At 38.1% G+C, this 20,590-nt stretch overlaps 4 protein-coding genes across 4 annotated transcripts; 2 read left to right on the top strand and 2 right to left on the bottom strand.

The window, feature by feature from the left end:
* Nucleotides 1–1,792: 1,792 nt before the first annotated feature.
* On the top strand, nucleotides 1,793–3,977 carry CSP41A (chloroplast stem-loop binding protein of 41 kDa). The gene is made up of 6 exons (XM_048126338.2): nucleotides 1,793–2,235; nucleotides 2,323–2,444; nucleotides 2,572–2,674; nucleotides 2,759–2,897; nucleotides 3,048–3,325; nucleotides 3,539–3,977. Exons 1-6 carry the CDS (start codon nucleotides 1,852–1,854, stop codon nucleotides 3,719–3,721), a joined length of 1,209 nt encoding a protein of 402 aa, XP_047982295.1. The 5' UTR covers nucleotides 1,793–1,851; the 3' UTR covers nucleotides 3,722–3,977.
* A 460-nt stretch (nucleotides 3,978–4,437) lies between these two features.
* On the bottom strand, nucleotides 4,438–6,856 carry RANGAP1 (RAN GTPase activating protein 1). Its single transcript, XM_048126327.2, has 2 exons — nucleotides 6,706–6,856; nucleotides 4,438–6,366 (listed from the first exon to the last, which is right to left on the bottom strand). Exon 2 carries the CDS (start codon nucleotides 6,353–6,355, stop codon nucleotides 4,754–4,756), a length of 1,602 nt encoding a protein of 533 aa, XP_047982284.1. The 5' UTR covers nucleotides 6,356–6,366; nucleotides 6,706–6,856; the 3' UTR covers nucleotides 4,438–4,753.
* A 7,263-nt stretch (nucleotides 6,857–14,119) lies between these two features.
* On the top strand, nucleotides 14,120–16,394 carry CYCP1;1 (cyclin p1;1). Its single transcript, XM_048089172.2, has 3 exons — nucleotides 14,120–14,440; nucleotides 15,366–15,834; nucleotides 15,920–16,394. Exons 2-3 carry the CDS (start codon nucleotides 15,422–15,424, stop codon nucleotides 16,170–16,172), a joined length of 666 nt encoding a protein of 221 aa, XP_047945129.1. The 5' UTR covers nucleotides 14,120–14,440; nucleotides 15,366–15,421; the 3' UTR covers nucleotides 16,173–16,394.
* A 959-nt stretch (nucleotides 16,395–17,353) lies between these two features.
* LOC125203909 (mavicyanin-like) lies at nucleotides 17,354–18,085 on the bottom strand. Its single transcript, XM_048102422.2, has 2 exons — nucleotides 17,929–18,085; nucleotides 17,354–17,852 (listed from the first exon to the last, which is right to left on the bottom strand). The coding sequence occupies exons 1-2, from the start codon at nucleotides 18,083–18,085 to the stop codon at nucleotides 17,467–17,469; spliced, it is 543 nt and encodes a 180-aa protein (XP_047958379.1). The 3' UTR covers nucleotides 17,354–17,466.
* Nucleotides 18,086–20,590: the final 2,505 nt, after the last annotated feature.

The raw sequence follows: 20,590 nt of genomic DNA, 5'->3' as shown, positions 1-20,590 counted from the left end.
GGAGGGAGTAATATTATGCATTTCCTTTCTGTCAGATAAGCTTTTGGTGCTACGGAGCAAATTTTAATAAAAAATACATTTGCATATAAATACTCCAGAGTATTACTCCCTCGTGCACTCTTTTATTTTTAGTCTATTCTACAATAATATATATGCACATTCTAATTTTGGAAAGTTTTTTTTCTCTAATGATGTGAGATTTATTCTTCATTAACAATACTTTCATTACTTTTTTCCTCTACCTCCCTCTTACTTTACTAATTTTATATTAAAACCTGCTCCAAACCTAAAGTGCATGCACTTTGGGGACGGAGGGAGTACTACTAAAATCTACTCCCTCCGTTTCATAGTAACAGAGGCGTTTCTTTTTAAGCACTCATTTTGAAAAAATAATACTAATAAATAGTTAAAGTGGAGAAAGAGTAAAATAAGAGAGAATATTGTAGATAAGACTCTTCACTATATTATTCTCTCTCTTACTTTACTCTTTCTCCACTTTAACTATTTATTATCATTTTTTCAAAACGAGAGCTCAAAACGAAACGCCTCTATTACTGTGGAACGGAGGGAGTACGGAGGATATCAGTTGATCTCGTCTTCTGCTTGCCAAAGGTGGAAAATCAAAATTATATATGTACATTATATATGTACAGTAGTATATTCATTTTAGGCTAAGTTTTGCATTTGAACTTTGTGAAACTTGCACTTTGCCATCACAAACTCAATTTTTTGAATTTTTCAATGACATTCGATATATTAGTTTTTTTCTCTTAACCAAAGTAAATTTGCCATACTAACATCGATTAGGTTGCGATCCCAATTGCAACAAGCAAATCTCTCTTTATTATAGGTAAAAAAAATTAGGTTAATTCAACTAATTAGATTCATAATTAAGCCATTAATTTGATCAAAATACATTTAATTGTTAAGTTTTAACTGTTAATTCTGGATCTAAACATATTGTTTATAGAATCAAAAAGTTTTTTAGAGCAGATATAAGAGATCAAATTTGGACTTTAGTTTTTTTAATAATTTATAAAATGCCAATTTAGATATTAAGTGTATAAATTAGAGGAATAATTGTAAATTGAATGCAGGAATCATGTAAGTCAGAAAAAAATGACATAATAATGTAACTTTGCGTGTAAGCTTTTGGAGATTTAAGAACTTTATTTTGCCAAATACACCCAAACCATACGTGTAATTCACCTTATATACTGTATCAAATTATATGTTGATGGGCTATTTATGAAAAGAGAGAGAAAATAAGTAGAAATGAAAAACAAAAGATAAATATAATTGTAGTAGGTGTACTAAAAGTGAGCAAAACTATCTTCTGAAATTCTAATACTACGAAGATTTCGATTAAGAAATGAAAATTTGGTTCAGAAAAAACATAACGAGTGTCATTGTGTCAATAAGGTCTAAAGCAGCAATCAAATGTTGGACATGGACTATATATTTGGTGGTTAGGAAAAATATATGATGATAAAAAAAATTAAAACTTTGATAGGAATTAAGATTGCGGCGATAAGGTTTTATGTTTGTAGTTTGATAGATAAAATTAAATTCAGGACTAAATAAGTTAGGTACTTGGTAGTGATAATAGTTTTTATTGAACAAAAAAACGACAACTATTGATAAAGTTATTGAATTCGATATAGACCACATATATCCCACCTTCCATCATGAATGAGAAAAAGACCACAAACAAAATAGATTTTTCAATCATCAAATCAAATCCCAAATTCCATTTAATTTAGTAACTATATATTGAAACTGAACAGCTCTGGTTCTCACAACAGCAATCATCAAGAAACCAAAGAAAAAACCAGTGTGCAGAGCTGCTCAATGGCTACTGCAGTAGCTTCAACCTCATCTTCTCTCCTCTCCTCCTCTCTCTCATCTCCACCTTCATCTTCCTCTCTCTCACCTCTCATCCGTCTCTCCCTCTCATCCAGTCCACGTCACTCTCTCTCATCATCCCTCTCCATTTCTCCATCTTTCCTTCCACTTACCTCAAAATCTCCCAAAACAGCTGCTTCTTCATTATCATTCACCATCAAGGCAGAGAAGAAGAATGTGCTCATCGTCAACACCAACAGTGGCGGCCATGCAGTCATCGGCTTCTACTTCGCCAAGGAGCTTCTTGCTTCCGGGCACAGTGTCACGGTCCTGACTGTGGGTGAGGAGGCCTCTGACAAGATGAAGAAGCCGCCGTTCAATAGATTCTCAGTTAAGAAAAGAACCAACATCACATTTCAGAAGCCTTATGAGGAAAAATAATAGTACTATGTTATGTAACATAAATGGTGTGTGCAGGAGATTGTGAGTGGTGGTGGCAAGACAGTGTGGGGGGAACCGGCAGACATCGGGAAGGTTCTAGAAGGCGCTGCATTTGACGTGGTTTTGGATAACAATGGCAAGGATTTGGATGCAGTGAGGTTTGCATCTCATCACTCAACATTCATGCACTTCTTGATTATATGTAAATGGACTGTATTGACATTCTTGATTTTCCATTTCCAAGAAATATATAAATAACAAATATCATTACCTGTGAATATATAGGCCTGTAATAGATTGGAGCAAGAGCATTGGGGTAAAGCAATTCCTGTTTATTAGCAGTGCTGGGATTTACAAGCAAACAGATGAACCTCCTCATATTGAAGGGGTACGTTTCCTTTTTAATTATCACACTTACACCTGATATAGGTGAGAATTTTTAAGCATAAAAGTTCAATTTTGTCCTAAATAGGATGCTGTGAAAGGTGATGCTGGTCATGTTGGAGTTGAGAAATACCTCTCAGACACTTTCGATAACTGGTCATCGTTCCGCCCACAGTACATGATTGGCTCTGGAAACAACAAGGATTGCGAGGAATGGTTCTTCGACCGTAAGCATACAATCATATACACATGCATAGTTCTTGCATCATATTTTCCACATTTCTGACATGAACAGGAGATGAAGAAATTATGCATTACCTGCATATATTCTGCTATTTAGGCTGTGTTTTGAAGGGCTTGCGCTCGATTCTTGACAGGCATTGTTAGAGGCAGACCTGTCCTGATCCCTGGCTCTGGGATGCAGTTGAGCAATATCTCTCACGTGAGAGACCTGTCATCTATGCTCACTGCGGCAGTTGAAAAGCCGGATGCTGCAAAGGGTAACATCTTCAACTGTGTGAGTGACCGCGCCGTGACACTTGATGGAATGGCAAAGCTATGCGCTAAAGCTGCAGGACTACCCGTGGAGATAGTGCATTATGATCCAAAAGCAGTGGGTGTTGATGCAAAGAAAGCGTTTCCATTCCGCAACATGGTATGTTGAACTGTTATAACACCTGAAGTTACTCAACTCAGCATATACAAACTGCAAATCAATGAAAATAAGCTATCCTTAAGTTAGGCATTTCACATAGATCAAGAAATGAATTATGCTATTGGCGACATGAGTGATATTTATATTTGATTAAGGCTAACCTGCTGAGAAATTTGATATTTTGCATTAATGAGTATTGTACACTCACTGCAGCATTTCTACGCGGAGCCACGAGCTGCAAAGGCGATTCTTGGATGGAGTGGCACATCAAACCTTCCAGAGGACTTGAAGGAGCGATACGAAGAGTATGTTAAGATTGGAAGAGACAAGAAAGAGATTAAATTTGAGTTAGATGACAAGATTCTAGCAGCACTCAAAGTACCTGTCACAGTATGATAACTGTTTCCCAAACAACTGGTATAAAGCATGCCTGTTAATTTGGGGAAGCGAGCCAATTTTTCGGAATAAGTACAATGCTCTCTAGTCTCTGGATATTTTTGTGGAAAAATGAACTTTTATCTTCGTCAGGAACTTCGCCTCTCAATCTGAATACTCGATTCAGTATCACTGTACTTGAATATTCCTTGCTTTCTATTTCTTGCCAATCCGGTGGGGGTAGAGATGCGACTAAATGATTCAGACAATTCTGATACGAAGTGAAAGGCGGCTCCACTGAATGCACTCACTAATATGTCCACATAAGAAGCATAAACACACAACAGCCGTAAAAAGGGAAACACAAACTGAAATATGAAAAAAAAATAAACAAAATGAAACTGTTGAACACAAATTTGGAATTTGTAAGTATATAAAAACAGCAGTTTTGCCAAATCCAAACCCTTTTTAAGAATTTTCATTACTGTCCTTTATTTTATGACACAGGCACAGAAATAAACAACCACGAGTTGGATACTGACTGATACTAGTACAATTGTACCAAGAACATTCCACGAATGAAAAAATGCCTAATAATTATGAATATATAATCCGTTGGAGAAAATACTTTGTCCGAAAAGCACCTGATACATACCCAGTTCAAACGACAGAGCAGACTGATAACAAAATACAAAGTGCTAAGTATATAAATAAGAAGGAAATGACATTGAATCAAATAAAACAAAACTAGTAGCACTTGATATAACTTGGCAATTCAAGGTTACAATCTTGGTTGTAACAAACACCGGTCCATTCTGCAGAAAGCAATAGAATGATCAAACTTTGCCAGACTCTAGGAAAATTAGAAACAGCATCTGTAGACTAGATGCAAAATTTTAGGAAACATAAAGAGATAGTTTTTGTCAGGAAAGGGGTGACATTCGTTTTCTAACCGACACAAATGATATGTTAACCAATAATCATACAAAGAACACTAACAGCCTATAAGACACATGTAGAAGCAATACTAAGCTGATCACTGCTGCACGCGTCTCAGTCTTCATGTTTGATTTCGAGGCCCTTAAGTTTGGATTCCAGATCGTGTTCAATATCACCATCTTGTTCTTCCTCTTTATCATAATCCTCTCCATCTGGATCATTCTCATCCAAAGGACCCAAAACTGTGGGGCAATTCTTGAATGTATCTTTCACCTCATCAACCCCTTCATCAGATATGTAATTGCCGTTGATGTTTAGCAACTTAAGGCTGGGCTTACTTACAACAGCCAGGGCCAAACACCTGGCACCAGCCCTTCTTATCATATTGGTATTCATATCTACTTCACATAATTGACCATGACCCTCCTCCAGCGCCTTGGCAATCAAGATAGCACCCTCATCCTTCAATTCATTCTCAGCCAAGTTTAGTTTGGTAAGAAACTGTTTGGAAGCTATAAAGGAAGCAAGAACTGGAGCAGCTCTAGCAGTGATCTCATTTCCTGCCATATCCAAGACTTCTAGAGATGGTGCAGACTCCTTCAGAGCATCCCAAATAGCAATAGAACCCTCATCCTCCAAATTCAGATAACTGAGGTAAATTTCGGATAAATTTGAAAATTCAGATAACACCTTGCTTAAAGCCAACCCAGCATCAACACCAAACATATTGTCTCGCAGATCAAGCTTCTTTAAGTGAGTACATGAACCAAGTGCTGTAGATAGGGCTATACCTCCCTCAGATTCAACCCTAGTAGATGAACATCGAAAATCCTCCAGAAGGGGGGATTTACTCACTATCTTAGCTATAGCTATAGCCCCTTCATCTCCAGTCATGTTGTTATGAAAATGAAGGACCTTTAGTTTATCAGTGGAAGGAAGTAACTCATGAACTGCCATTGCAGCCTCCTCTGAGATGCCATCATTAATCAGATAAAGCTCCTCCAGATCATGCTGGGACTTTAAAAGTGCACCAAAAGCCCTGATACCCTTCTCACCCAACGCATTGTAGGACAAGTTAAGAGAGCGAAGTTTAGAACCTTCAAGCGCTGATGAAAACATTTCCATGACTTCAAGAGCTTCCTCCTCAGGCCTTCCAGCAACAATATCTGATAGGTCTACTTCAATTAAATGATCCTTCATGGATGATAATATTGGTTGAGCAATTAGTGCTGCCTCCCGTCCAAAACTTGTGTTACTAAAACATATCTTAGTATATCTTCTTCCAGGCTCCGTCAAGAGTTTCAACAGTATCTCAGCTTCCTCTCCATCAATTACTTTTCTTGGATCTCCTGATATATCAAAAGTAGTCCCATCACATTCTTTTATTTTGGCCAATATACCAAGCTCCGCATCTGCTTTCGCAACCGGTCCACGTTTAATAACATCAATCATGAGGCGACTGGATTCCTTGGCATACAGCTGCACTGCTGAACTTCCATCTCCATCCGGTTCCTGCGTGAAATGTTGGTTTGCTGTAGCAAAAGCTGCAGTCTCTATTCGCTTGGCATCCTCTTCAGCTTCTTCTTGACTCAGAAGACCATACTTTCTAGACCAAATGGAGGGAGTCACAAGATTCTTTGCCATTCGCTCAACAAGTTTCAGTCTTGTACCTTGGCTTATGGGCCACATTTTGACAGACAATGTGGGAAATTCCATATTAAAACAACCTATTGAAATCCAATGATGTCAAGACTCTGATCTATACATAAAATTAAGAAGGTGAAATTGCACACAAACTCCAACACAACACACAGTTATAACTTATAACTATCACTGAACCCTAAAAGTAAAACTCAACTCAAAATGATAACTGCAACAAAAGAAAAGCAAACAAATCGGACTTCGAAAATCATAAATTAAACTCAATAAACAGTAAGCAGCAGTAATTTTTGCAGAGCAACAATCGAATTCAGATATACCAAAATGCAGGAGGCGTTTAGAAAAACAAAAGTCAATCTGTGCATCAAAAATTAAAATGAAAATAAAACATAAAAAGGGGAAATTACCGATTGAGAAGAAGGGAGAAATGCGGCGAGCAAAGAGAGCGAGAGATCCAAACAAAGTAGTGGAAATTGAAAATGCGAGAGCAATAAATTTATAGTCTGCAAGGAGCGTAAATTTGAATTTAGAGAGAGAAAGAGAGCTGTAAAATCTCCCGCTATGGACATATTTACAGATTCATAAGATTTAGTTCAGATTTACTCATGGCCCAAATCAACGCTCATTTTCAGTCCCATGAAAATTATGCGCATTTTGGGCTTACTACTCAGTTTAAATATCAATTACTCCATTCGTCTCATTAAATATAAAACATTTATTTTTCACTACAAAGTTTTATGTAATGTTGTGTTTTGTTATGAGTAAATAAAGTGAGAATAAGAGCATCTCCAGCGGCGGACTTCCTGCCGGACATCCGATCGGCGCGCTGGTCGTCCGCGTGGGACGTCCGTCATTAGGTGCGGAAGGCGAGGACGCGGAAGTCCGGTGAGGAAACCGCTCATCCGCGGCTGAGGCGGGATGTCCGTCGCGACGTCCGCCATTGCAGCGACGACGCGGACGTTCGGCGCGGACTTCCAGTTTTTTCTTTTATCTTTAACAAAAAAAAAACTTTATATATACGGCTCATTGAACTTCATTTCATTCGCACCACTGGTGTTAACAAATTTCTCTCTCTCTAAAATTTCTATTCTCAAGTATATCTAAAATGGCTAGTGGTGCGAGTGGTAGTGGTGCGGGTGATAGTGGTGCACTGCCGCAATCAGGCAGCTAGCGTACGGAGGCACGACCGACATGTTCGACGAGTACCTCCACATTGGCGAGTCGACAGCCCGCGAGTGTCTGCAGTATTTTTGCGAGGGCGTTAGAGAGATATTCGAGGAGTGGTATCTTCGGAAGCCCAGCCCCGTAGACTGCCAGCAGTTGATAAATATGCACGGGTCGGTGCACGGGTTTCCCGAGATGTTGGGTAGCACAGATTGTATGCATTGGGAGTGGAAGAATTGCTCTGCTGCCTGGAAAGGGAAGTACACTACCGGCTTCAAAGGCAAGCATCCCACGATGATCCTTGAAGCTGTAGTTGATTACCGGCTGTGGATATGGCATGCGTATTTTGGAGTGGCCGGGTCGAACAACGACATCAACGTCCTCTAGTCGTCGCCCTTGTTAATGGCGTTGGTCCCGCCATCAATTTCGTCGCCAACGGAAACCAGCACAATATGGGCTACTATTTGGCGGATGAGGTACACCCAAACTGGCCGGTCTTTGTGAAGACGATCATATGCCCATCAGAAGATAAAAAGATCTACTTTGCGGGTCGTCGGGAGGCAGCGCACAAGGATGTGGAGCAGGCATTTGGTGTGCTCTAGAGTCGATGGGTGAAGGGTCCTTCACGACCGTGGTATATTGACAGCATCGCTGATGTCATGTACGCATGTATTATTCTGCGCAACATGATTGTCGAAAGTGAAGGTCCTGAACTGACTCAGTGGACCAATGAAGATGCTATGGGTGTTGGTCCAAGACACGGCGTGGCCACCGCGAATGTACGTATGGGGATACCCCATGGAGAGGCCGATCGAGTCCGCGCATTTGCCGACATGAGCCAAACACAAGCCCATATACGACTTCAGAACGATATCGTTGAAGAGCTTTGGGCACGGAGGGGTGGACGTTGATATTTTAATTTTCTTTTGTTTGCATTGTAATTTTTTTATATATATAATTATGTATGTTATTTTTTAATGAAGTTGTTGCATTTTCCCCGTCCGTATTCGTGTCGAAATTTTAATTACGTAACGTAAATTGCATATTTGTGAATTTGTGCATTTTTTTTTATTGCGGAAAGTCCTTGGGGATGTCCGCCATTATGCAGTGGGAAGTCCTTATGACGTGATAGTGCAGTGGAAAGTCGTTATGACGTGACCATCAAGTGTTTTGGAAAGGCTGATGGGAAGTCCAATGATACATCCGCAGCATTGCGGATGCTCTAAAGTAAATATCAAACCAAACCATCATTACATAACTTACAAACCCTGAAACGTGTATTACAAAAATATCCGTCCTTTTCTAATAGAAACATAAATTTCAAACCAGACACAAAAGAGATTTAAAAAAAGATTAAAAAGGGGTGTTATTTTTAATTTTAAAAATATTTTATTTTTAATGGCACATCCAAAAAATTATTTTGTTTATAATGGGCTCGAGAGAGTACATCACAAGTGGAAGGTAGTGGGAAAGGATGGGGAGGACTGGGGGAGGCTGTGAAGGGGACAGACTATAGAGGGTGGCATTCACTAAGGCCATATTTGATAGGGGTGATAACTCATCTTTTGTTCATAGATTTCCATCCCTAGATGAGTTATCACCTCTACCAAATATGCCATTAAAGATGCATATACATCGTGAGAATGAACGCATTAACGTCTTTATATGAAATTTAATAATACTAAAATTATTAATTAAATAGTAATATTTCTAGTCATAGATATCGAGTCTCTAACGTAATAAAGTCATTATGTTCTTGTTAATAAAATAATTTATTTTTAAAAAATATTAAATCCGAATATGTCCATGAGTTTCATGGTATTCAACAAATAAAATTTGAGGTCCAATTGGATAATTAGAGCATCCACAGCTGATGCTAAATGCATCCCTATCTCATCTCGGAGGGACGAGACGCCCGCGAGACGGCGTTGTGGGCGAAATCCCGTCGCCATCCCGTCCCGCGTCTCGCACGGAAGAGGCAGCTGGCGAGACGGTCTCGCACGCGCCGGGGCGACGTGGCGCGCGCTGGTGCGTGCGTGACGCCCACTCGCCGGCCCGCAAGTGGGTGTCGTAATTATGACGTCATAATTTTTTTTTTTAAAATACGTTTTTCAGAATTTTTTTTTAAAAAACGGTAATATTATCGTTATATTACGGTTTTAAAAAACGGTAACTTTTTTAAAAAAAAATTTCTTATATTCTATAAATACACACTACACTTCCATTCTTCATTCTACATACAAACACTCCAAACACCACATCTATTCTTCTCTCAAACCACCTCTCTTTCCTCTCCAATTTCTGTAAAAATCTCTGGTGACGGAAACTCCAGCGGTTCCGGCGGCTTCGATTTAAACGCGTTTGGCGACTAGGGGGGCATGTACCACTCTCTGGCTGGTTCGTCGACGCCGGGCACCCAAGGCTCGGCGACGGCGGCGACGGAGCTGTACCAAGCACCGCATTTTGATTTGGATGCATACTATCATCCCTCTCCCCTCCCCCCGAGGGCAACGCAGGGATTATCCCAAATTAGGGAGAATATTTCGGAGGAACACATTCCGGAATACTTTCCGTTGGGCAGCGGTGGAGGCTCTGCCAGCCGCGATGCCGAGGACGAATCGACCTCGGTGGAGGAGGAGGAGGATCTAGGCCGTCATCCATACGGCCACAAGGAGACGTTGGCTCTATACACCTCTTGGCTCACCGTCTCGTACGATCCCATCGCCGGGAATCAACAAAACAAATTGTGCTTTTGGGAGAAGGTCACAGAACTTTATGCAGATTCAAAGCCGAAGGGGACTCGCCCCCGCACCGTGAAGATGCTCCGCAGTCATTGGGACCGGGTCGACAAAGATGTCAAAAAGTTTTGCGCGGTCTACAGGGGTGAAGCAGAGCATTACCAAAGCGGAGCCAGTGAAGTCGACATTCTGCGAGCGGCGATGCGCGTCTTTAAAGACGACGTCAAAAAAGATTTCAAACATATCGATGTTTGGCAGTTGGTCAGAAACGAAGATCGGTGGGCTGGCGGTGTCCGGTCCTCGAGCTCGAAACGCACGAAGCACACGGGGGGTGGCTACTCGTCTAGTGAGGGCGGTGGATCAGGCAACGCCTCACATGAGGCTGGGGACACGCCCACTGAAGCCGGTGGCTCCTCCTCCGGTTCACGACGTCGGCTGCAAGGGACCAAGGCGGCGAAGGCGGCTAGAGGGAGAGGGAGAGGGAAGGGGAAGAGCCGAGGCGAATCGAGCTAGGCGGGCGCGGGCGCGGGCGTGGGCTCGAACACTTCCCTGTGGTCTGTATACATGCTCTCCACGATGGTTGACACTTCCAAGATTACGCCTACCCAATACGAACATCATGTTCTCGGAATGCAGACGATGGCAAGGCTGCTTGGTCTTCAGCCGGGTGCACCGCCACCAGCTTCGGGGGATGATTCGCCGGCGGAGTAGTTTTTTAAGTGTTTTTAATTTCTAGTATTTTAAATTATGTGTGTTTTTATTTTTTTAGGATTTTAATTATGTCTTTTTTATTTTTTTAGGTATTTAAATTGTAATTTTATTTTATTTAATAAAGTGTGTTTTATTATTAATTGATTTTATTGGAAATAAAAATGAAAAATGAAATTGAATGAATAGCTAAGAGATGAGATGGTTAAGAGATGGATGGATGTGAATGTTATCTTTTAGTTAAGAGATGGAGTGAAAAGTACAGTGGGGCCCATGAATAGTGAAGAGATGAGAAGATTAAGAGACGGATAAGAGACACCGCCGTGGATGGCCTTACAAAACTGAGTGGAGACTGCTCCAATTGATTACATAGTAATTAAAATGATGACTGAGTTTTTCATCCAAATATTAGTGGTCAATCACCTCAAAAGTTGTGTGAATCTAATCACCCCATTATGCTTCTCTCATTTTCTACCCATCTCAATCACGCGTGGTTGTTAGTTGTTACCCATACATTATTTTCTAAGTTATGATGATTTACCAATTGCTGAATTTAAGACAAATTTTTATCGATCGCTACTAATTCTATTATCGGATGCTTATTCAATGTTGTTGAATTGTCAAATAATTTATGAGGCTTAGCATCCATACTGGTCGGATGATCAATCGTCCTAGTGATCACCACATCAGCATTTCTAAGTTCGGTTTTTTCTTCTGCAGTGGTTTCGTCCTAGTGTTCGTCCTATCATTTACCCATTTTTCATTTAATTTTTAATATTATTATTTTTATATTATCACATATTATAAATAGAAAAATTAAATACTAAATTAAATGAAAAGCATGTATTACTTAATTTTAAAAAAAAAGAATTTATATATTTTATATTTAATTTTAATCAAATAAAAAATAGCAATATATAGATACATTATAGAATACAACAAATTTAACTAAAACACTTACATTAATCAAATAAAATGAGAAAAATATAATAAAGTTCAAAATTTAAAAAAAATGTTGAATTGGGCTTAACCCACAACCCCTATAATTTTTCAAAGATAACATTTATTTCGCGGGGAGACAACTGGCCGCGAATGTCTCAAGACTTTTTGTAAGTTAGTTGTGGAGGCTTTTGGCGACACATATTTGCGACGCCCGACTGCTGATGATTGCCAGAGCCTGATGCAGATGCACGAGACGGTGCACGGCTTCCCTGGGATGCTAGGGAGCATCGACTGTATGCACTAGCAGTGGAAGAACTGCCCGACAGCCTGGAGAGGCCAATTTACTAGCGGCTACAAGGGCAGCCACCCGACGATGATCCTAGAAGCCGTCGCTGACCACCGCCTCTGGATCTGGCATGCCTACTTTGGTGTAGTCGGGTCGAACAACGACCGCTCACATCATATGGGGTACCACTTGGCCGATGGCATATACCCAAGGTGGTCTGTTTTTTTTAAGACGATCAACTGCCCAATTGGTGAGAGGAGAGTCTTGTTTGCGGCAAAGCAGGAGTCCGCGCGGAAGGATGTGGAGCGGGCTTTTGGGGTGCTCCGATCGCGGTGGGCAATCGTGAAAGGTCCGACGCTTTTCTGGTACAAGGAAGTCATCGCCGACGTCATGTATGCTTGCATCATCATGCATAACATGATAGTCGAATAAGAACGTGGACATGTCACCGATTGGGTGAATGATGAAGCCGGATCTAGCTCCAGCACGGTGACCTCGCTTGTCACTTGAGGATTACCGACTGGTTTCGGTGCGGTTCTACAGCGACAGGCCTCAATGCGCAACCAACAAGACCATACTCAGCTCATGACCGACATGATTGAAGAAGTTTGGAACCGCAACCGCCGCTGTTGAGAAATTGTAGTTTTTTATTTCATATTGTAATGTTTGAATTTTAATGAAATGAAGTTATTTTTCCAAATTTTGAAGTATTTAAATATTCAGATAATAGATAAATGCTTAGGGCGTCGCTTAGGGTGGGCTATAGTCCGCCCCACTGCAAGTGGAATATGAGGAGGATAAAATGCTGATGTAGCGGTGCATAGGGCGTCGCTTAGGGCGTCCCATTGTGGATGCCCTTACCATTAGGCTTAACATAGATTTTGTATTAAAATCAAACAAAGTTTAATATAAAGCAACAAAAACTCTTTTTTAAGTGTAAAATTAATTATCCCACGTCCAAATCACAAAGAAACTTGGAATTGAAAATCTAATCTATAAAACTACCATTTATCCAACATCAAAGTCACAATGAAAATTAGTGTTGAAAACTTATCTATAAAAGGTTTACTGAAGCAATACAAAACTTGCTCATTTAGTGTGAAGGATTATATTCTACAAAATATATTCTTTCACTAATTCACCGATCCGTCATTTAGTATGGATTAATTATAGTTTTTTATTTAATTTAAAAAATGATTTTTTAGAATTAATTTTTTTTTTTTTTTTATAATTTATTTTTCTGAGATTGTCCTCGTTTGCCGCCCTGCAATGGGCGACGATCGGGCGGACAAGGGATCGGGCGACTGTGTGGGACGACCGGTTGTCCCACTTGTCCGGACGATTGTTCGTTCACATGCAATGGTCGAATGATCGCGGAAGAAGACGAAAAACACTGATGGGGCGGACGAGGGGTGAACCACCGTGGATGCTCTTATATTTTTATTTGGCTTAATCATATTCATGGTTTCTATACTTTACTTCCAACTTTTTGAATATTTTAGAGAAAATATCAATTCACAATTTTCACTTCAAAAATCCTTCAAAATTGAAAAAAGTTCACACTATATAGCGAAATTTGGTGACTGCATGATAATCAACTTGATAAATAAAATCATGTTGTTTTGAGTTTTGACGTGGGTACGTAGAATCCAACGAAATAATTCATTTTTCTGTAATCGAAATTTGTAACGCAATGTTTTGATTTTTTTGTAAATATATTATATGAGTCTGCTTTTTAAAATAGTGTCTAAAATTAGGAACGATAGGATTTATTTATTTTATTTTTATAAAACGATAATATACATACAACTTGCGTATATGATAGAGAGGTAGGTTGGACTATGACCTCATTAGGTGGTATGTGATGACTGATGTGATCGGAGAATATTTCATGATCATATATTTTACTAGTATATGACAAAATATTTCAAACGAGTTATCTTTATTGAGAATGTAGAATTATAAATGAAATTGCAATATATTCGAAGCTCACAAAAGGGGTATTTATAGTACCAAAAAAGTGAAATTGGTGTGGAGCTAGATTATGCTGTCTGAGTAAGAATGCATTTAGCTTTCCATGTGAAGTAACCTAAAAGATTACCCTAATTTTGTAAGGAACAAGCATCTCTTTCTTGCTTCACCATTCATTCACTAAATCTACTTTATGCACAAAAAGAAAAAGCGGTGCCCCATTTTGAGAAAGATATTATCGTTGAATTTAGCAATAACATGATGCGAAACAGAGAGCTGCTGAACTATTGCAAATGTAGAAGCTGGGAGCATCAGATCTCTTGAGAATTTTGTGTCAGTTTATTTCTTTATTCTATTTCTTCTTTCCAAATTTATTTGATTTCCCTGTTTCTGTTTTTTTCTATTTCTGAGTGTTTCTTGATGTTAATTCTTGGTGGAGATGATGTGAATTATTATGTTTTTTATTTCATTGTTCGTTTTGTTTTGGTGTTTTTTTGTTTGGGTTTTCTTGAAATAATTTGTGGGTATTGTTTGTTAGTCGCTCTGAGATTTGAAGCTAGCTATTGCACTAAAGTTAAGAGGAATAATTGGGTCGAAATTAGGCTAACATAGAGTAGTTTTCATGGTTATGGTTGATAGTAAATGTTATCTTAATAGCAAGATTCAGAATCAACATCCACATTTTCATTTGATAGAATTTTGGTCTGAATTATTTTGTACATCTGTTATTGCTTGCCCTATCAAGAACTGTTCAAAATGTGCAAGATGTTCAGTTGAAATCTGAGTTAACTAATGTTTTGAATGTGCTGATATGGCAGAAAAAAGTAGAGATAATAGTTTTAGGATTCACTTCTTTAGATCCCTCTTCTGTTAATTCAAAGACGGTTTATGCTTGACTTCTATGGTGGCAAAGATGGTTCTTCATGTTCTATTCTGTGTTCGAAAACTTAGAATAAGAAATCGAATCCAGGTTTATCTATTTGATAAGAAGATTGCCAAATCTTATTGTTCACTTCCTACATCTTATGAGGTTATGAAAAGAGTGTAGACGAGGACTCTGACGACATGTATTCGGTTGGGCAGCAAGTTTCTTGAATGTCGTTTATACTTTTGAGTGTATGAAGAATCATAGGTAGTGTATTTTAAAATTGGGCAAGAATAAGATCCATCCGTGATACTTGCATGGTCTATAAATTAAGTACTTAGGTAGTCCAGTTTAGAAAATTGGATTCTACTAATTCATATCCATAATTTGCAGCGTCGCCTGTATTAAATAGTTTGCCTCTGGACAGAGACGTATATGCTCCAAAGGGTATGCAAAAAATGGGAACTTTGGCCCTCGAAACCAATGGTGATGTGTGCTCTAATGACTATGTAGTGTTGGGGCTGAAGGACTTCAGAATAGACAGCATAGAAAAGCCCCAGATTCTGTCACTTTTATCGACATTGCTAGAGAGGTCCGTACAGAAAAATGAAAGGAGACTAGAAACCTTACAAACCAAAGACTTCATCACAATATTCCACGGTTTAAGAGCGCCTTCTCTTAGCATTCAACAATACATAGATCGGATTTTTAAGTATTCGTGCTGCAGCTCTTCGTGCTTTGTTGTGGCGTACATATACATGGATAGATTCATTGAGCAAACAAAATCATTGCTTACTTCCCTGAATATTCACCGCCTCACAATCACCAGTGTAATGCTTGCTGCAAAATTCATGGATGACGCGTACGTAGATATTACTTCTTCTTTCGACTGCTTACATTGCTTTGTTGATTCCCTTCTGATAGACTTTGATTTGATAACTTTCCAGATTCTACAATAATGCATATTATGCTCGAGTGGGAGGCGTGAGCACAACGGAGATTAACAAATTGGAGATGAAGTTCTTGTTTTCTCTAGATTTCCGGCTTCACGTCAATGTGCAGACGTTTGGTAAATATTGTTCCATCCTTAAAAGAGAAGCAAAAAACGCCCTCGTTGAGCGCCCCATCCAGTCATGCGGGGTTGAAGAGAGCTGGACGAACAAGGACGAGTCCACCGGTGCTCGACCATTTGCTAGATGATCTGCTAAAAAACGCTGCTATCCGACTATATACCACGTGAAACATGAAGAATTTCGACATTTTCGTATCTTAGGAGGGCCGGAATCTAGTGGTTAAGTAGGTAAGTCATGTGTGCAGAATTTTTAACTTGCATTTCACTTCTCCCACTTTGATAGCCAATACATTGGCCTTAATAGTATGAAGCTTGAATTGAAGGTAATATTTTTGTGGCGTTTGTTGATACTTTTTGTACTATATGTTCAAATTCTTGAGTAATTTGTGCACTGGAATATGTTAAAATTGATGATCATAGATTGAGAAAATAGATTATGTTTGACTAACCTAGTGTTAGAACTAACATATTGTTAAATGGGCTTGTTAGATAATGATTGTTATATCCTGATGTTTCCATCTCACCAGAAAATGTGGAATTTGGTCACAAGTTGCAATCAGCTGACCTTCTATTTAGGTTAAAATAAATGTTACAATTCCAGTTTCTAATAAGAGTAGTTTTGTCTGTTTTATCGATTTTACATATTTTACTAAGGGCAATAATGTATACTATTACATAATGTATTTATGAAGAATTTATTATATTATTGGGATTTACATTGAATTTGTCTAATAGGAGTAATTATTTAATAAAGTTTCAACTTTTCAAAAACATCCAGAATTAGACATTTTTAATAGAAAAATGCTATTCCGTTCAAACGTAGCTATATTGTTATATACTAGCTAGTACTACAGTTTATTGTGTTTTTTGTTGAGTTTTGATTTATTTGGAGTTGTACACTCCTATTTTTAATAAAAATTAAAATCATATGAACGTTAGGTTCTACAATTAAATACACCATATTTATATAAAAAAGTCTTAAACATATTTCTAATATTTATATTTTTAGTTTAAAAATAATATATATGAAACTAAAACTAGTGTTATGCTTTTCAATTAGTGAGTGTATTAATATTAATTTTCTTAAATCGGTTTTCATGGTTGGCCTATACCAAAATTTTACTTTCTTAAAAGTGAATTGCTTTCATTTTCTATTTTTCTACAGTATCACAAATCGCACCTCCTCAAAAACAGTAATACAGCATTCGTTCACATGATAAGTAGCATAAAAGTAGAAACCACGTCTAACAAAAACATAATAGTAATAATTAATAAGTCGTACTATAAAACATCAAGATGAAGATAATAATAATAATAATAATAATTAATTAATCATTAATCATCATCAAATACTAAAAGTCGAGTACGGGAGATACCCAAATCCCTCAAGGATTAAAACGAAAATACATAAACATTCACAAATCAAATAAAAATAAACAAAAGCCCGAAACCGAAACATAATAGGGCATGGTGAAACACGACAAAATGTCCATTGCTGTGAGATGGGCCGGGCGCCATTGGCCCGTCAGCAGAGGCCTCCGGAATGGATGATACATTGCTGGGCAAAATCGGGCTAGGGATCGGGCTCTCGTCGGGCCCTATATTTCTTGGCACCCTTAGGTCAACCTTTTGACCTGCCTGGCAATGGCCCATGAACCCGCAAATGAAGTAGTAGTGGCCCGGGCTACGGATGACGATTGAGTCGTTGCCGGTTGTATAGGTGGCAATCGGCGATGTGGCATCGCACGTGTGGAAGTCCGACCGGCTCACTTGTAGCACGTTGTGGTACGATGGGTTGTATTGGAAAACTATATCACAAAAAAAAATACATAAATATGCAAAATTGATATTAAAAAAATTAATGAATTACGAAATGGAAATTACGGAAGGTGTCGCCAGGCTGGAAGGACTTGGAGGAAGCCCATTTGTTGTAGTCCAAGTTGCCGATGACGGCCCAACCGGCCGAGTCGCCAACTTTGTAGACAGAAGAACCATTGCATAGCATCACAAAAAACATGAAAATTATTGCAATCTTCACCATTTTGCCAATGATTTGATACAAGAATGTTGAATGGGGGTACCTAATTTTATAGTATCATAGAAAGGGATGTGAGGTTAAAGAGTCACAAAATTAGTCATGAAGTGCTTGTGTTGGTGCATGTTATTTTTACCATGTAAACGTGATACTACCTACCTACCCTCTTTTGGCAGCATTTGACTGCTTTTCCAATGCTCTTATTCATGACTATTATCATGCATTTGAATTTGTCTCTAACTAAATTTAATAGTGACACACATTTTTGCAACTGCCAAAGCATTTTAACTCACCACTATAAAACATAAATTAACATGCATTTGGTTTGATTATTTGCAAATATATTCATAAATTAGGTAGGCCAATTCTGGCATTTACTTTTCAAGAAATGACAGTGCAAGTTTGATGATATATTAATATTGTGTTTTAAACATTTTGTTTGAGTTGCAAATATCATTTAAACTCTACCTTTTTTTGTTAAAAATTCTAACGTATATCGTCATTCACTAGTATTGTTAAACGTAATTACTGGCGTTTGGAATTTTTTAAAATTAATCATAATTTTTAAAAATTATCTTACTCTTTTGCTTTTGTAGGATACTTCTACTTGTGTCCCCTAATTTTAGTTGGGGCACTAACAATAAGAATACTTTTAAAGCGTCGGTGATATAATTAAACATACAATTTAAGTCCTTAATAACATAAAACAATATCCTTCTTTGATACTTTTTGTTGTAGTGATTCTAGATATGCAAGAAGTTTGAAAATGAGAAGGAGATGAAAACACATTTTGTTTGGGTTGGGTTTGGAATCTTTGGATCATCTCATTCTTATTTCTTTAAAATCATAAGAAAATCCTTTTCAATTTTTATCCTATTTTTTCAATATGATTAGAGTGTCTCCAATAGTGGAGCCGCGTCGGTGCAGTGCGCTGTAGCTGGGGACGAGGGCGCCGCGGCGGGGTGGGGAGGAAAGGAGGTCGCCACATCTGCGGCGAGGAAGGGGCGGTGGGGTCCTGGGCGCGGCTCTGCCACCTCATTCATAATCAAATATAAAACTAATACTTTAAATGGGGGTGTGATCAATTGCTAACTTTCTTAAGTTGCGAACTTGCTAACTCATCAACGCAGTGTATTAAAAATGTCAACACGGAGACATTAAAATGTCAACACATAATTTTGTTGAACTTCAATATAATGTATTGACATTTTGATGTCACCGTATTGACATTTTTAATACACTATATTATTGAGTTATCAAAGTTAGCAATTTAAATAGGGCTGTCAATTTTTGACACGATACGATAACACGACATGAATCGGAACGAAATTAATGGGTTTGGGTCAGAGCTTATCGTGTTCGTGTCCTTATAGGGTCGACCCATTAAGGACACGAAAATTTCGTGTCGAGTTCGTGTCGTGTTCGTGTCGGGTTCGTGTTATCCGTTAACAATTCGTGTTCATGTCGTGTTCGTGTTATCCGTTAACACATAATATTTTAATATTATTATTCTTATTAACACATAATATTTTAATATTATTATTCTTATTATTTTCATTTTTCAATACTTATTTTCGTGTCATTAATGGGTTCGTGTCGTGTTGACCCGAAACGGTTCGTGTCGTTAATGGGTTCGTGTCGTGTTCGTGTCTGAGCGTAGCGGGTCGTGTTCGTGTTCGTGTTTGAGGTTTTCTTAACGGGTCGTGTTCGTGTTTGTTGTTATCGTGTTCGTGTCGTTATCGTGTCGACACGATAACGACCCGACACGCACGATTTGCCACCCTTAAATTTAAATAGTTAGCAATATAACACACCCCTTAAATGGATCCCACATTCCACTCACTTTCTCCCTTTACTTTTCTTCACAAAATCAATTAATTTCTTAAAATAGTGAACGGAGGAAGCAATACAATTTCTGACACTATCTTTAAATTTCTGTTCATTTATAAATGAAAATAACAATTACAAACTCATCATAGATAAATGGAGATTTCTAAATTATCAGTGGAAGATGTAAAAAAGAAAAAACAAAATGAATTGGTGCATTTTCGGTCTTATCCACTGTGTTAGACCACCTCCATTGGTGACACTTGTCACTCAAAAAAAACAAAATAAGCATAATTAAAAAAAATTCTAAAACAAAAAAAACCGACCGCCCCTCATGAATTGGGAGCACCCGGCCGCCACCAAACAAAGTGAGGGGCACATGCCATTTGTCATAATATTAATGGCTGAATATTTGATTTCTTTTTTCTTTTTGTTTTTTCACTTTTTATTATTGATTTATTTTATTACTTATTATTGGACTACATGTATGTTGTAATAAATTTGCACAATAACAATATAAATCTACGTCACATTTTCAATCTTGAAAATTTTGCACTACATTAAATTTTGATTGTTTTATCAATTATTATTTTTTTATTTAATGATTATTATATTTATCTTTATATATCTTTTCAAATATCATGTGAATTATTCTTCCAAAAAAATCATGTGAACCACTCTTCC

The sequence above is a fragment of the Salvia hispanica genome, chromosome 2 (genome assembly GCF_029641045.1).
Source record: "Salvia hispanica isolate PSC_SH4W2 chromosome 2, Shi_PSC_v1, whole genome shotgun sequence".
Lineage (NCBI taxonomy): Eukaryota > Viridiplantae > Streptophyta > Magnoliopsida > Lamiales > Lamiaceae > Salvia > Salvia hispanica.
Note: the sequence above shows the minus strand (reverse complement) of the source record. Positions and strands in the feature narration are given on the sequence as shown.